Source organism: Centroberyx gerrardi, chromosome 12 (genome assembly GCF_048128805.1).
Source record: "Centroberyx gerrardi isolate f3 chromosome 12, fCenGer3.hap1.cur.20231027, whole genome shotgun sequence".
NCBI lineage: Eukaryota > Metazoa > Chordata > Actinopteri > Beryciformes > Berycidae > Centroberyx > Centroberyx gerrardi.
In genome coordinates this window covers 13,431,704-13,445,571 of record NC_136008.1, presented here as the reverse complement: position 1 = coordinate 13,445,571, position 13,868 = coordinate 13,431,704, and the positions used below count along the sequence as shown (strand labels likewise).

At 42.9% G+C, this 13,868-nt stretch overlaps 1 protein-coding gene across 4 annotated transcripts in view; it reads left to right on the top strand.

Annotated features, from left to right (window-relative positions):
- Positions 1–11,488, top strand: part of kcnn3 (potassium intermediate/small conductance calcium-activated channel, subfamily N, member 3) — a 38,808-nt gene extending 27,320 nt beyond the window's left edge. For all 4 annotated transcript variants that reach the window (XM_078287249.1, XM_071911217.1, XM_078287250.1 and 1 more), the window contains 4 exons: positions 1,071–1,181; positions 8,170–8,297; positions 9,830–9,899; positions 11,060–11,488. In XM_078287249.1, the coding sequence (XP_078143375.1) occupies positions 1,071–1,181; positions 8,170–8,297; positions 9,830–9,899; positions 11,060–11,488 (738 nt within the window). The remainder of the gene's footprint in view (positions 1–1,070; positions 1,182–8,169; positions 8,298–9,829; positions 9,900–11,059) is intronic.
- The last annotated feature ends 2,380 nt before the right edge of the window (positions 11,489–13,868 follow it).

Here is a 13,868-nt window from a genome sequence, read left to right as displayed (position 1 = left end):
ATTCTCTCTCCTTCTCTCACTGTCACATGCACACACACACACACACACACACACGCACGCACAAGCAGCCAGGAAGCACACTCATACATTTTCATTAAACACTCTTAATCTTAATTCATTTCTTATCAGGAGTTATGTGACCTCATTAACACCGCCCTCCTCTCCATCTTTCTCTCCCCTTCTTCCGCGCGCACACACTCACTTTCTGCATGTATCCCTCTCTCCAACCAACCGACCCTCTTCCTTTCCTCCCCTCTTCATATTTACTCTTAGCTCCTCACCCTCTTTATCTCTCTTCCCTTCTCCTCTTCTCTCGGTGCCTGCCCCTTCAGAGGAACCTGTGAGCACTCAACATCCCCATTGAAAACAGTGTCTAATCTGAAAGTTAATTAAGTCTGTCTTCCTCTCCCTGTTTCTGCTCCTGCTCTCCTCTCAAGCATGTCTTTCTGGTTGAGAGACCGCTGTCGCTCTCTCCCTTATGAGTTTGCCATATGTCCCATGTGGGGCGTACTGGAATACAGACAAACCGGTCCGTGTTTTACATTTTCACACTTCCTGCAGGCCTCAAGCCTCCAGTGACAGCAGAAGATTGACACCATGTAATTCAGATTGGCAGCATCTAATTAAAGGAAATTAGGTGGTGTCAATCTTTGATGTTTTTTTTTTTAATCTGCGGTATACTGGGCATATTTATTTCTGCTACATATAGAAGCTGTATAGCGGGGATCTCACACCAGATGGATTGGAATTGAAAATAGACTTGGCTTGTCTCTCAACATGAGGAAATGTGAATCTGGAGCTGAACTATCCCTCCTAATCCTTCCTCTCTCCCTTTCACTTCTCCTTCTGTCACGCGCTCCGTTCGTCTTATTTGTCCTCGCGCTCTTCAATCATCTGGGCTAATTCCCTGGCCAAAAGCCACTGATTTACCAATTCCTCCTCTTCACCGACTGACTCAGTGGTCTGTTCTTCTGCTCTCTCCCCACTCCTCTCTCTCTCCTCTCTCTCTCTCTCTCTCTCTCTCTCTCTCTCTCTCTCTCTCTCTCTCCCTCTCACTCTCTCTCTCTCAGGGTGCGGGCTGTACAGCTCTGGTGGTTGCCGTGGTAGCCAGGAAGCTGGAGCTGACCAAGGCCGAGAAACATGTGCACAACTTCATGATGGACACACAACTCACCAAGAGGGTGTGTAGGCATTATGTGGTGGTGGTGTGTGTGTGTGTATGCACATGGGTGTCAATACACACGTATTCAGAGAGTGTGTGGGACTCTAGCAGAACTATAATTTGTAAAAGTACAGTATTTACATGTGCTTGGCTTTGGTGGTTGTGTACTGTGTTTTGGGATTACTCTCAGGTTGAAGACGGGGTTGTTGAGAGCCAAGATAACTGCCTTGTCCTTTCGCTGCCCCTCCCACACCCTCCCCTCCTAAATCACACTATCACCCTGTACTGTTGTGACAGAGTGTCATGTTATTTGAGTGAGTGAAGGCAATGAAAGGTCATCTCTCTCTCTTTCTCTCTCTTTCTCTCTCTCTCTCTCTCTCTCTCTCTCTCTCAGTTCTGCTCCCTCTCTTGCTGTCTCTCTCACTCTCTCCATCTCCGATCTTTCCCTCCTACATGCCCATCTCTCAACCCCATCCACTTCCCCTCATGACACCTCTTCTCCTCTATGACCCTTGTCTACCCTTTTTTCCTCTCTGTCTCTCTCTTTCTCTCTCTCTCTCACTCCTTCTCTCCTTCCCTTCCTCCCTCCCTCCCTCCATCCTTGCTCCCTCCCCGCCTCCTTCCCTCCATCTCTCTCACCCTCCCTCCTCCGGTCCTTTTCAATTTTTCATACAGTTGAAAGACCCAAGTTTCAAAAATAGCTCCCATATCAAATATGTAGGGTACATTATGGCAGCAGGGTATCTGGGTGACTGAACGGGGGAGAGTGATCAATAATTTCAGCTTGGATAAAATATCGACGGAGGAGCGGAATAAACTCAATCTCTGTGGGAGCTGGGCTCTCAACTCATCTTCCAGCAATTTTTGGCCTGACTGACGGTCACCGTAGGGCGTTTAGCATGCTGCACTGTATGTGTGTGTGTGTGTGTGTGTTTGTTACAATCTGGAATTCGTTTGACTATCTGAAGTTTGTGGAAATTCACATATATTCTTCAACATTGGTAAATGGAAAATATGTTTTGTTGTAACTTTTTTTGGTAACTTTTTTTTTTTTGTAAGGCATCATGATTCAATATACTCGCAAACTTAACATAATTGCAAACATTACAAATGTGAGAAAACATTGTACAGCCTCCAAATACATGTAAAACACACATTTATTGCGTTTATTATTAGTCCTTAGATAAAAAAAGATTATACCATACATTTTTGAGTGAAAAAAAAATCCTGAATCCAGTGAATCACAATCTTAACAAAGCCGGACGTGTACACCAAGTGTCTCAAGACGCGTCACAGTAGCGTGTTTGGTGACATTTTCTTCAAAGGGTCTCCTGGTTGTGTAGTGGTAATTGTCTCCTGCTTTCTATTACTGAGAGGCCAATGACTGAAGCTGTTGTACGTCCATTGATTTACATGGCGGGGGACAATCTCGGCCATACCATGGTAACAAGAGAACACAATCACTCAGGGCTTTATAATGAATAATGCAGTGACATCCTCTACATCCCGCCATCATGGTATGTGCACGCACACACACACACACACACACACAGAGGCATGCACACAAGCACTCTATTTCAGTGAAGTGGCGTTTCCGTCCCTTTGATAGGATTAACAAGAATGTCAATTAAATGCCAATCAATGAAGCTCTAAGCCAATGGACCATGTACATATGGCTGACAGTGTCCATGTTTGATGTCAGTGTTTTTATCTTACGTGTCTCTTGTTGCAAAGTGTTAAAAGTGTTAGGTGTGGTTGTACAGCAGGAGCCAAATGGTAGCAAGCTATCCCCTAAAATTGCTAGAAAGCTAGCTTCCACGCTACAGAATAAAAATAACGCATCCTCAGACATCAATTTGCCTCTTTAATTTACATGCAAACCACACGGATCATTACTGACATAAAAGTGTGTGGTAGTGAAAGAAATATAGTTGACACATTTTGACCCATTCAAACGTCCTCCTAATATTTTTCACTTTCTTTCAGTTGAAGCTGAGTGTTCTCTCCTTTTTTAATGGCGCATCAGATTAGATTTATGAAGGCACCCAACAAGACCGAAGTGGAAATTTAGTGCGGTGCATTGGTTGTAGAGGACCTAATAATCTTATCAGGGGGGCTGACATGCTTTAAAAACATTATTCGAAGCCAAATGCACAATGTTAATTTTTATGCAGTGTTCAGTGAAGTGATGTTTCCTTCCCTTTGATAGGATTAACAAGGATGTTAATTAAATAGCTGTTAATGTAGCCCTAAGCCAATGGACCATATGCATATGCTTGTCAGTGTTAAAATGTTAGGTGTGCTTACAGATTGGCACTTCGGGTACAAGAGTGTACTCCGGCTCCATACTGAACTATTAGTTAATTCAGAGCACTGTGGAAGTCCTTCTGCTATATTCAGAGCATCGCCCCTCTGAACATTCACACTGCACTCTAGACAGTGGCAAAGAAAGAGGTGAATGCACTCAGGCACTCTAAGTCAGTGAAGTGGTGTTTCCTTCCTTTTGATAGAACTAACAAGGATGCCAATTAAATGGCAATCAACAAAGCCCTAAGCCAATTGACCATGTGCAGATGGCTGACAGTGTCGATGTTTGATGTTGTTTTTTTTTTAATCTTGTTGCAAAGTGTTAAAAGTGTTCGGTGTGATTGTAAAATTTGCACCCTGAGTCTGTAATCTGGCTCTACACTGGACCACTGGTTAATTCAGAGCACTTTCAAAGTCCCCGTGGCGTATTCAGAGCATCGGCCGCTCTGAGCATTCAGAGTGCACTCTGGGCACCGGCCAAGGAGGAGGTGCTGCAGCGCTTTCCAATGTTTACACCAGTAGCCAAATGGGAGCAACCTAACCCCATAAGATTTCTAGCAAGCTAGCTTCTACTCAGTTAGTCACACAGTAAAAATAACTCTTCCATCAACAGCCTTTTAATCTACATGCAAGCCAGATGGATCATTATTATTGTAAATATGCGTGACAGTGATGAAAATGTATTTGACACTTACTGAATGCATTTATACATCCATCAAATTTTTTAAAACTTTTTTCCAGTTGGACCTGAGTGTTCTCTTCTTTTTTTAATGGAGCATCAGACTAGATTTATGAAGACACTCGACAAGACTTAGTGGAAATTGGGCCTAGCCTGCCTAATGACCTTATCCAGGAGGCTTAGATGTTTTAAAACCATTATTGGAAACCAATTATGCAATATTAATTTTTATGCAGTGATCAGTGACCCTTCACTTGTTTGTTTGATCCTTTGATTTTACCCTATATGCACCAATCAGCTCTGGCTTTGCATGTTGAGATGGTGATATTTTTGGTGTGTGTGTGTGTGTGCGTGTGTGCCTGTGTTTGTGTGTGTGTGCGTGTGTGTGTGTGTGTGTGTTAGAGATGTCTCCTCCCTTCGTCACCGTGCCTGTGAGGAGAAGGTCAGAGCAGGTAAGGCCACGTGTCGCAGTGGCACATGGAAGAGGTGGGAGGTTGTTGCCAGGGTAATGGGCCTGTTTGTTTATGTTTGCTGCTCTCCTGGAAAACACCATTGTATCTCTAGCACAACAGCTCATAATTATTGATTGCATACACAGGTCATTAAGGCTTCCCGGGTAGGAAGGGTCAGGAATCGCTGCTTTTCCTTTGATGTTAGAAAAATGCCCTCCATCACTCATGAAAACACAGCTAGCCATCCAGGATTATGTTTTTATCAAAATGAACCATTAATGAAGTTTTACTGTACAACTCCTATTTCTGAGACCAAGGCTTATTTTAATGGTAGTGCAAGTCATCAAGATGCTGCGATATGGGAACGCCTAGTCATAACATATTTTTCATGTACCTGCCATAAGGTGTGCTGTGTAGGGAAGCAGCCGGAGCAGATCTTTGACCCTAGGTACAGTAGGAAACCGGCCATATGGCCCCAACATGGCTGCCCAAGTACAAGCCATATGGTCCCAGAATGGCTGCTGCTGTCATTTGGTTTCTGAGCACTTCATGTTGACTCTTTATTTTTGTCAATGGAGTTGCCATCTTTGTCTCATTTTCTACAGTAGCTCACATGGGGGAGAGAGAGTGGGATAGAGAAAAAGAGAGAGAGAAAAGAGGGAGGCTCAGAGACTGAGATTAACTGTAAAATGCTAATAGTCTGGTATTCACAGTTCTTATTATTTGCATAAGAAGCAGTCTCCAGGCTTCAAATGAAGAGGGGAGCTTTAGCTCCATCTAATTAAATGGCCTGAAGCAGTGCAATAGGCTTCTCCGGCGCTGCTGGACTATTAGTCCTTGACGCTGTAAGTTTGTGTGAAAACTTTTAGAGCAAGCTGGCCAGACAGACACAAGGTGCCATCGTTTATCACATCGCACTCATCCTGCAGTAATCAATCAGTTGATAAATAGGATTTGACATATCAATTTACTAATGGGCCTGTAGATACTAGAGTTATTAAATGTGCTCTTCAATAACCTGGCCCATCATTAAGCCTAGAGGAGCTCTGTTTTGTTCAAACATGATCCAGAGATATTAACCCTGTAGTGACTAATGGACTGACCATCTAATAGTGGTTGAGTCACAAAATGCTTACTTTTGGTTGCAGATAGGCAGTGATAATTTTGAATTTTGTTTTAAAACAACCATGTCTCAAGAGAATGTACCTCTAGTATTAAGATGTTAAGAATGCAGGTGACAGCAGTGTTGTACTAACAACATGGCATGTTTGTGATGCCGTGTTAGGAGCTTTGCAGCATTGATTGAGCCTTTCCTTGCTACATGGACCGGACTATTTATCATAAAGAGATAGAGTTCTGTAATTCAGTTGATACACACTGAAAGGTGGGGCGAGCAGGATTTACTCTCATCCCACAGTCAGAGATGAATGAATGAATGAATTAATTTATTTGATGATTAAAAAAAAACACATATAGGCTAACACTGCATTGCAGTCATTACATACATTAAAAATCACAGAGGATGAAAACACAATAAAGCCCGAAGGCTTATTTCCATTGCGGTCCTCCAGTATAACACTTAACACAACACAAGATAAAAGCAAAACAACAAGACAGCAAGCGAAGACAATACAATCAACATATAAATAGCAGGCGGCGGGGTAGCTATGTCAACATACTCATGTTTTCTTGGTCATAAAAAGTTAGAATTAAAATTGAATATGCTACATGGTATTTTGTAACCATTTCTTTAAGGCCACTTTAAACGTGCTCTGTGAAACACTCAATTTCAGATTTGTGGGCAGATTATTCCACTGTACTGCTGCACTGTAGAGAAATGTGTTTTTGCCCATTAGGCTATTGAATCGACAATGTATGAAGTCTGTCGAGCTACCTCTTGTAAAGTAGCTATGATTGTCTCTTAGTAGTGAGAAATAATTAAGTACTTTGGTACCATATTTTTAACAATTTTGTAAGTGAGTAGCATCCTAATATAAATGGTTCTTTTCCCCACCGTCAACCAGTTAAGCTTTTTAAAATGTGCAGGATCAAGATGCGTATGTGGATGGACCTTTAATATAACCCTTATCAATTTATTTTGAGCCAGATTTCTATCTAAACCACGATTTGTTTATTGTTAGAGAACCAAACCTAAATATACATTTTCTATTTTGTTATAATGTTAGCCATGAGTTTACATATTTGAATATCTCTGCTATCAACAAACCATAAAATGTTAAGAATGTATAACTTTGTATTGCTAACAGGCATTAAGATGTAGCTTTGCAAGTTATCTGTATGACTCAACTCCGGGATGGGCCTTATATATTTTCTATAGTATGTTGGGTTAGCTCTTCTTGATTTGACTTCCTGTGTGTGACTGTGTCATTGAAAACACATCTGCACGGCCCAGGGCCTGCTACTCTCTTCATCTGTAGCCAATAGTGTGTATGTGTGTGTATGTAGGCGTGTATGTGTGTGAACAGTCCTTGACTGCGGTGGATGGGTGCTGATTAGCCAAGCTGCCGGGGTCTTTTGTGCTCCTCAGACGGGGGTATAATTGTTCTTTGTTCACTGCTCAGCTTCTCTTTGAAGTCTCTCATTCAATTTATGTCCTTACAGATTCTCTCTCCCTTTTTCCTTCTCTATCGTATCCTCCCTCGCTTTTTTGCTGGGTGTCAGACCCCTGTGTTGTAATTGTATAGCAACCTATAGAAATACAGTACATGAAACATACAGGAACGGATATGGATATAGAACAAAAGTTAGTCCACAGAAGTTAGTCTGTAACCTCTGTAGCCCACACTGTGAGGAGTCACCTGACACTGTGACTGGCTTGTTTTGTTCAATCATGGCAATCTCACATCTAGATGACACCAACTAAAGGCAACTGAAGCCCATAGCCGTGACTGGCCAGTAAAATGAAGAGGAATAACCTTGCCTGATACTCTAATGAGTCTCAGGCTTCCCATAAGTGAACATCATTACACAAGGCTAAGGATTGTCTTTGATAGTTTGTTAGAGCAGTAATTCATGTTGCTGTTGTTTCTTTCAGTTGTTGTCTTAATTAAATGGAACATCACTGGTTCTAATGAACTGTGCTGGTCCTGTGCTGAATAGCTTCCAATCAGCCAAGACAATGCAGCCTATTTGAGGTAGCCTAAGATATCACATGGCATATAGACAGAGAGATGAGAGAAGAGAGAGAGAGAGAGAGAGAGAGAGAGAGAGAGAGACTCCTGTTGGTTCTCATTGCCAAATCTCCCTAAGGAGAGAGCTGTTTATGCGCGCATGAAAAGCATTGGCAAGCGAGTCGGTGTGTGTAGAGGAAGACGGAGAGAGAATGAGGGCAGCCTTGCTCCTCTAAGAAGAGAAAAATGGTTTAGGTTTTTCTTTGCAGGGAGACAATGGAGAACGCGGGAGAAAAGGAGTGAGAGATGCACAAAGAAAGAGAGAGATAGAGAGAGCAGGGCTGGGTAGACCTGTTGCCTGCCTCGGTTGCCAAGGGCTACCTGTTGCTAACGCTATTCGTGTGTGCGTGCACATGTGTGTGTCTTGTCTGGGAGCAGATAAAGAATGCGGCGGCTAACGTGCTGAGGGAGACCTGGCTCATCTACAAACACACCAAGCTGATGAAGAAGATCGACCATTCCAGAGTCCGCAAACACCAGAGGAAGTTCCTCCAGGCTATACATCAGTAAGGCCACACCTTACACGCACACACACACACACACACACACACACACACACACACACACACACACACTAGTGCTACTGAGCTGATGCAGCCTTTGAAATCAGCTGTACTTTCTATCCACCCACAGGTTGAATCAACGCTGATAATCAGATAAAGTGTATGAATCAGTACACACACTCTCTCTCACACTCTCTCTCTCACACACACACACACACACACACACACACACTCACACACAGTGAATCATCATCCACTAAACTAAGGTTCGTTCTAGGCCAGCAAATACAGTTGTGTGACCAGATAGCCAGTGCATTGTGTTCCATGAAAGACATGCTGTTATCTGATAATCATGTCATCTGTACTGATACTGATATAGATATATTCAGCAGAATTGCATTATACATTAGAATAGAGTATAAGAAAATATTTATGCCCACATGGAGGCATAGATTCATCCCACCCACTATCAATATTACTGTTTAGCTATACTTGAGCGGAGTCAGTGTGATTGGTTTTGTTTTGGGCTGTTTTGTTTTGGGCTGTTTCGCTAACTGATTTTTGTCTCCAGTGTCTAAACTATCCTCTGTTTAGCATCACAATCAAAGAGAAAATCGACCATTAAATATTCCCCATTCCTTTGATCTTGAACAGTTCAGTCAAGACTTGTGAACATTAACAACTGCAAAAGCCAAAATCAAGAGAGCCAAGACTCTCTTGATTGGGACATAGAAAGGCAAATCCTGGAGCACGGACTGTGGATGAGAGGCTGACTCTGTGAACACAGTAACGGCGTGCACAGGGAAATTTTACAGGGATGTGGGCACATTTTCTGGTTCATACCTGTTAGCTTAACAATGAAACCAACTTCATTTGGAGCTACAGCCCCACAAAATTAGTCTGCACTTCATTATAACAGGGGAAGCTCCAGGGTTTGTTTCTTGATAAGACAGATCAGACCCTTGGTTCACTGGCTTCTGTATTGTATTTTGGGAGAGATCCAAAGCCTAACCAGGGACAAGGACTGCAAATTAACTGTAGCTAGAAACCCAGTGTGCAGTGCGTCTGTTTCATGCTTTTTAACCTGTAACAATGATTTTCTATCAACTAATAAATAATCGAATAAATTATTAATAACAATATTATTAATAATAATTGTTATTATTATTATTTTTTTATTTTTTTATTTTATTGCTTTGTTTCCTTTAGGCCTTATTATTTTAGACTACCCTATTCAGTTACACCAGAGCCATGTTCTCAATCTTATTTTCGTGTAGCAGTTATGCATGTCTCCATCTACATTACAAACCTGCTGTGTTTCAGAGCAGCTTATGTGCCTGATGGCTTTGTACAGTCAAATCCAGAGACACACTGCAGGTAGAGATGAAGCTGAACCAGGCAAGGTGACCGCTCCACAATGCTGCTGTCTGGACCCGCAGGGATTAGCTCTCTGGACCGACTACTGTGTATTTACTGGGCTTCAACTCTGTACTCTGTGTATTTGTGTGTGTGTGTGTGTGTGTGTCTGTTTGCAGACTACGTAGTGTGAAAATGGAGCAGAGGAAGCTCAGTGATCAGGCCAACACACTAGTGGACCTCTCGAAGGTGAGACATGCACACACACACACAATTGATACACACCATCACAGTGCTTTCTATTTATAATAGACTCCCTCTCTCTCTCTCTCTCTCTCTCTCTCTCTGTATATATATATATATACACATATAGTAGTAATATACACTTCACTGACATAACCACAACATACAGTTTAGTAACTCATGATTCGCATGGACAAACACACGTACCTTTGCCCTCCCAAATATATCTCAGCATTCCGCTGTTTCCATGCTGACCTGCCTGTTTCTGTGGCTTTGCGTCTCCTAGCAACCAGAACAAGTGTTAAAACAGGGATGACTGAGTGAGAGAGCGAGGAGGAAATGAGAGGAGGGAGGGGAGTGCTCATGTTTTTCTGTTCCTGTGTGGGTGTCTGAGTGAGAATGTGAGCATACACGTGTGTGTGTGTGTGTGTGTGTGTGTGTATGTGTGAGTGTGTGTGAGTGTGGTTGTGACAGAGAAAGAGAGAGAGAGAGAGAGAAAGGGAGTGAGATAGAGACTAGAATAAGAGGGAGAAAAAGAGAGAAAGATAGAGCGAGGGTGTGTGTATGCCTCTTTCTATGGAGCATTGCCTTTTGGACCAAATATTTAGCAATTATGCAATCTCAATAATTCCATCTCAATTGGCCACTTGTGAGTTTACCATGGTTACAGAGGCCATGATGTGCAAGGCAGAGACACTGTGTAGCCTTCCTTTCATTCTCTCTTTCTCCTTCCACTTATTCTGTCTTTCCTCACAATGTTATAACGCCCACGTAGAGAGTTCCCTCCAGCCTCTTCTTCACTCCAGTCTCTACTCCCTCTTGTACATTTTTTCCTTTTGCTCAATGCCTTACTCATCCCTCACCAGCCTCATGCTTGCCCTCTTTCCACTCGCACTTAGTTTTCTAACCCCTACTACGATCTGTCCTTATTCCATCCAAAAGAATTTTCTTTAAATGAATGAATTTCCAATCTATGTGTCTTCCTACTTCAAAGTACACTGTGTGAGTTGACTAACCCCTCACTGTCCTGTCCTCTGCCCTCCTCTGCTCTCCTCTGCTCTCCTCTCCTCTCCTCTCCTCTCCTCTCCTCTCCTCTCCTCTGCTCTCCTCTCCTCTACTCTCCTCTCCTCTCCTCCTCTCTCTTCTCCTCTCCTCTCGCCCCCCAGATGCAGAGTGTGATGTATGAGCTGATGTCGGAGCTCAATGACCGCAGTGAGGACCTGGAGCGCCAGATGCTTTCCCTGGAGCAGAGGGTGGAGCAGCTCACCGCCGGCTTCACCGCCCTGCCCGCCCACCTCTCGGCTACCCTGAGCGCCCAGCACGCCGCCCTGGTCCACCTGCTCCGAGAGAGGGACGTGCGGGACAGCAGGGGAGGAGGAGGGGGAGGAGGAAGTGCTGTGGTCCCCCTGTCTCCGGTGCCCCCCTCAACCGCAGCTCCAGCCTCGGTGTGTCCCGTCCAGGTCGCCGCTCCGGCCCCGCACCCGGCCCAGGTGCCCGCCTTGGCCCTGGAGTCCCCACTGACGGCCCAGCCGCTGAGCCCAGAGGGGAGCCTGGAGGCCAGTCCCAGCCCCAACACCTGCACCTCCAGCTGCTGAAGACAGCAGCGAGGACCAGATGAGGACAGAGATGGAAAGGAAACGGAGGGAGGGAGGAGGGGGTTCTGCCAGTCCTATAACGCTACGATCTCCAACAGAAGACTAAAGGAGAGGAATGAGGGAGGAAGTTGAGGAGATCCTCTAAAATTAGCCCTCCATGATGGAGGGGTGAGGATGGGAAGATGAGGAGAAATAAAGTGGGAGGGTTAAGATGGAGGGCGAGTGAAAATGGTGAGACAAACATGTTAAGGACTTGGGAGATAAGAGAAGGAGGGAAAACATCAAGGAAAGCAAGTATAGGGGAAGGGAAACGAAGATAGGATGGACATTAAAATGTGTGAGGGGGAGGAAGAAAGAGGAGGAGAAACTGAGGTAGAAAAGGTGAGGAGGGGAAGAAGAGAGGAGAGATAACGAGGAATAATTATATGGACTCAGAGCTCCTAAATGGAATCTACTCTAATTACTGAAAAAGGCCTCTTTTACTGTTTCTCTCTCTTTCTCTGCTTCGTTCTCTCTACCTCTCTCTCTCTCTTTCTTTCTCTCTTTCTCTCTCTCTCTCTCTCTCTCCCTTCATCAGGAATTAATGACCATGACTTTTTATCCTTATGATGTATTTTCTATCTGAATGCTAATTGTGTGTTAACGAGCATCCCTTTAACAGAAGGTTCGATCAATACGACCACGATACAAACTAGTGGCATGCACCGCACACACTCACACATGCAAACACGCACACACACACACACAAATGAGATCAACTCAGCATTCACGCAATATAAATGAACACAACACACACACATGAATACACAGGCTTTCACAAAGTAGGCCCTATTTACACCCACACAAAGAAATCACTGCACTAGCCCACGAGAAAATAATATAGCCTATACTGCCAAGCACACAATGCACTGTCAGTTTCAACAGAGCACTGCCGAGCAATTTAGACACACTGTAAAAAATTTTCATCCAAACCACTTTACCTGTTGTGGTTCTTTGCTAATGTAGTAGTTTAAACTTGCAATCAATAGCTGTGACATTTTAATTACTCAGTTGAAATAAAACTCAACCGCTCACTGAACTACACAAATTACACATCAAGTTGAAATAACTTGATTTCATATTGAGGGACTTGACTCGTCATAACATCTGTTTGTGATGGGAAGATGCTAGCAGATGATAACAAAATCACTTTACGCGACTAAAACAGGATTTTACTCCGGTGATTGAATTACAGAATAAGTTGAACCGTGTACTTGCACATTTGTCATACTAAATTGAGCCTTCAGAACAGTTACTGCCACATCCCAACAGTCAATTTAATTTCTATGAACCATTCTTCTGGCAAACTCAGAAGACGGACAATGAATAAATGTCTCTTGAGTGTGTTATTAATTAATTTGAATAACCAAGAATAACCATTGAAATTGGCATTTTCAGCTGGTTGGTTAATGTTAATATAATAACACTAGTCACTAAGTTAGAGCTCTGCACAGACTTGATGCTCCACAGTCTGTGAGACTTCTCATTGTTTTATTAAAAAACTAACAAGCCAAGTGTATCTACCTACAGGTCTACTGCAAACATTTAAAACTTTATCCACTTTATCAACAATAAATGATATGTTCCATTGTTTTTACTTGGTTGTGGCTATGGAGTCAGTTTGACTGAGATACTATCGTAACTATTGTTTTGCATTCATTCTCTGAACAAAATGTTTATACTGATAAACAATGAAATGTTGACCTAGTACATTACTACACGCCATAGTAAATTGATAGAATTTTTATTGACTCAACTTTTAAAATTTCCAACACTGATTTACTTGTGATTATAAGTTGAAGCGATTAATATTTTTTCACAGTGTACAAAACAAATATTTACGACCCTTCATAAAGGGAAGAAGACCTTACTGCCATACTTCTTCAAGCTTACGGTCCCAAAACAACTCACTGTTATCATGAATGTATTCTGTATAGAGAAATACACTCAAACACTCTTGCTTGCTCAATCACATAAACTGCCATGCAGGCACAGGAACACACACTCACACACACACACACACATACACACACACACACACACACCTTGACAACCAAAGTGCTCTCTCTTAAATGGACTTCAATAAGAGGCAGGGAACGCTGCTGTCACAGGGGACAAAAGATAGCAAGAGGCGTTGCAGATTTCTTGACAATATTTCTGAGGGAATAACTGTGAAAATCTGGGCATGGACTTGTTACAGTGCTGTACATGGACTGCTCTTCACTGCTTTAACTGAGATCCAGGTGGACTGCGAATGAACTGAAAGGAACACAAGTAAACCTTATAAAGGATAAATGGCCATGAAGGAACAGCTGTTCATGAAATAAATAAAACATAGAAA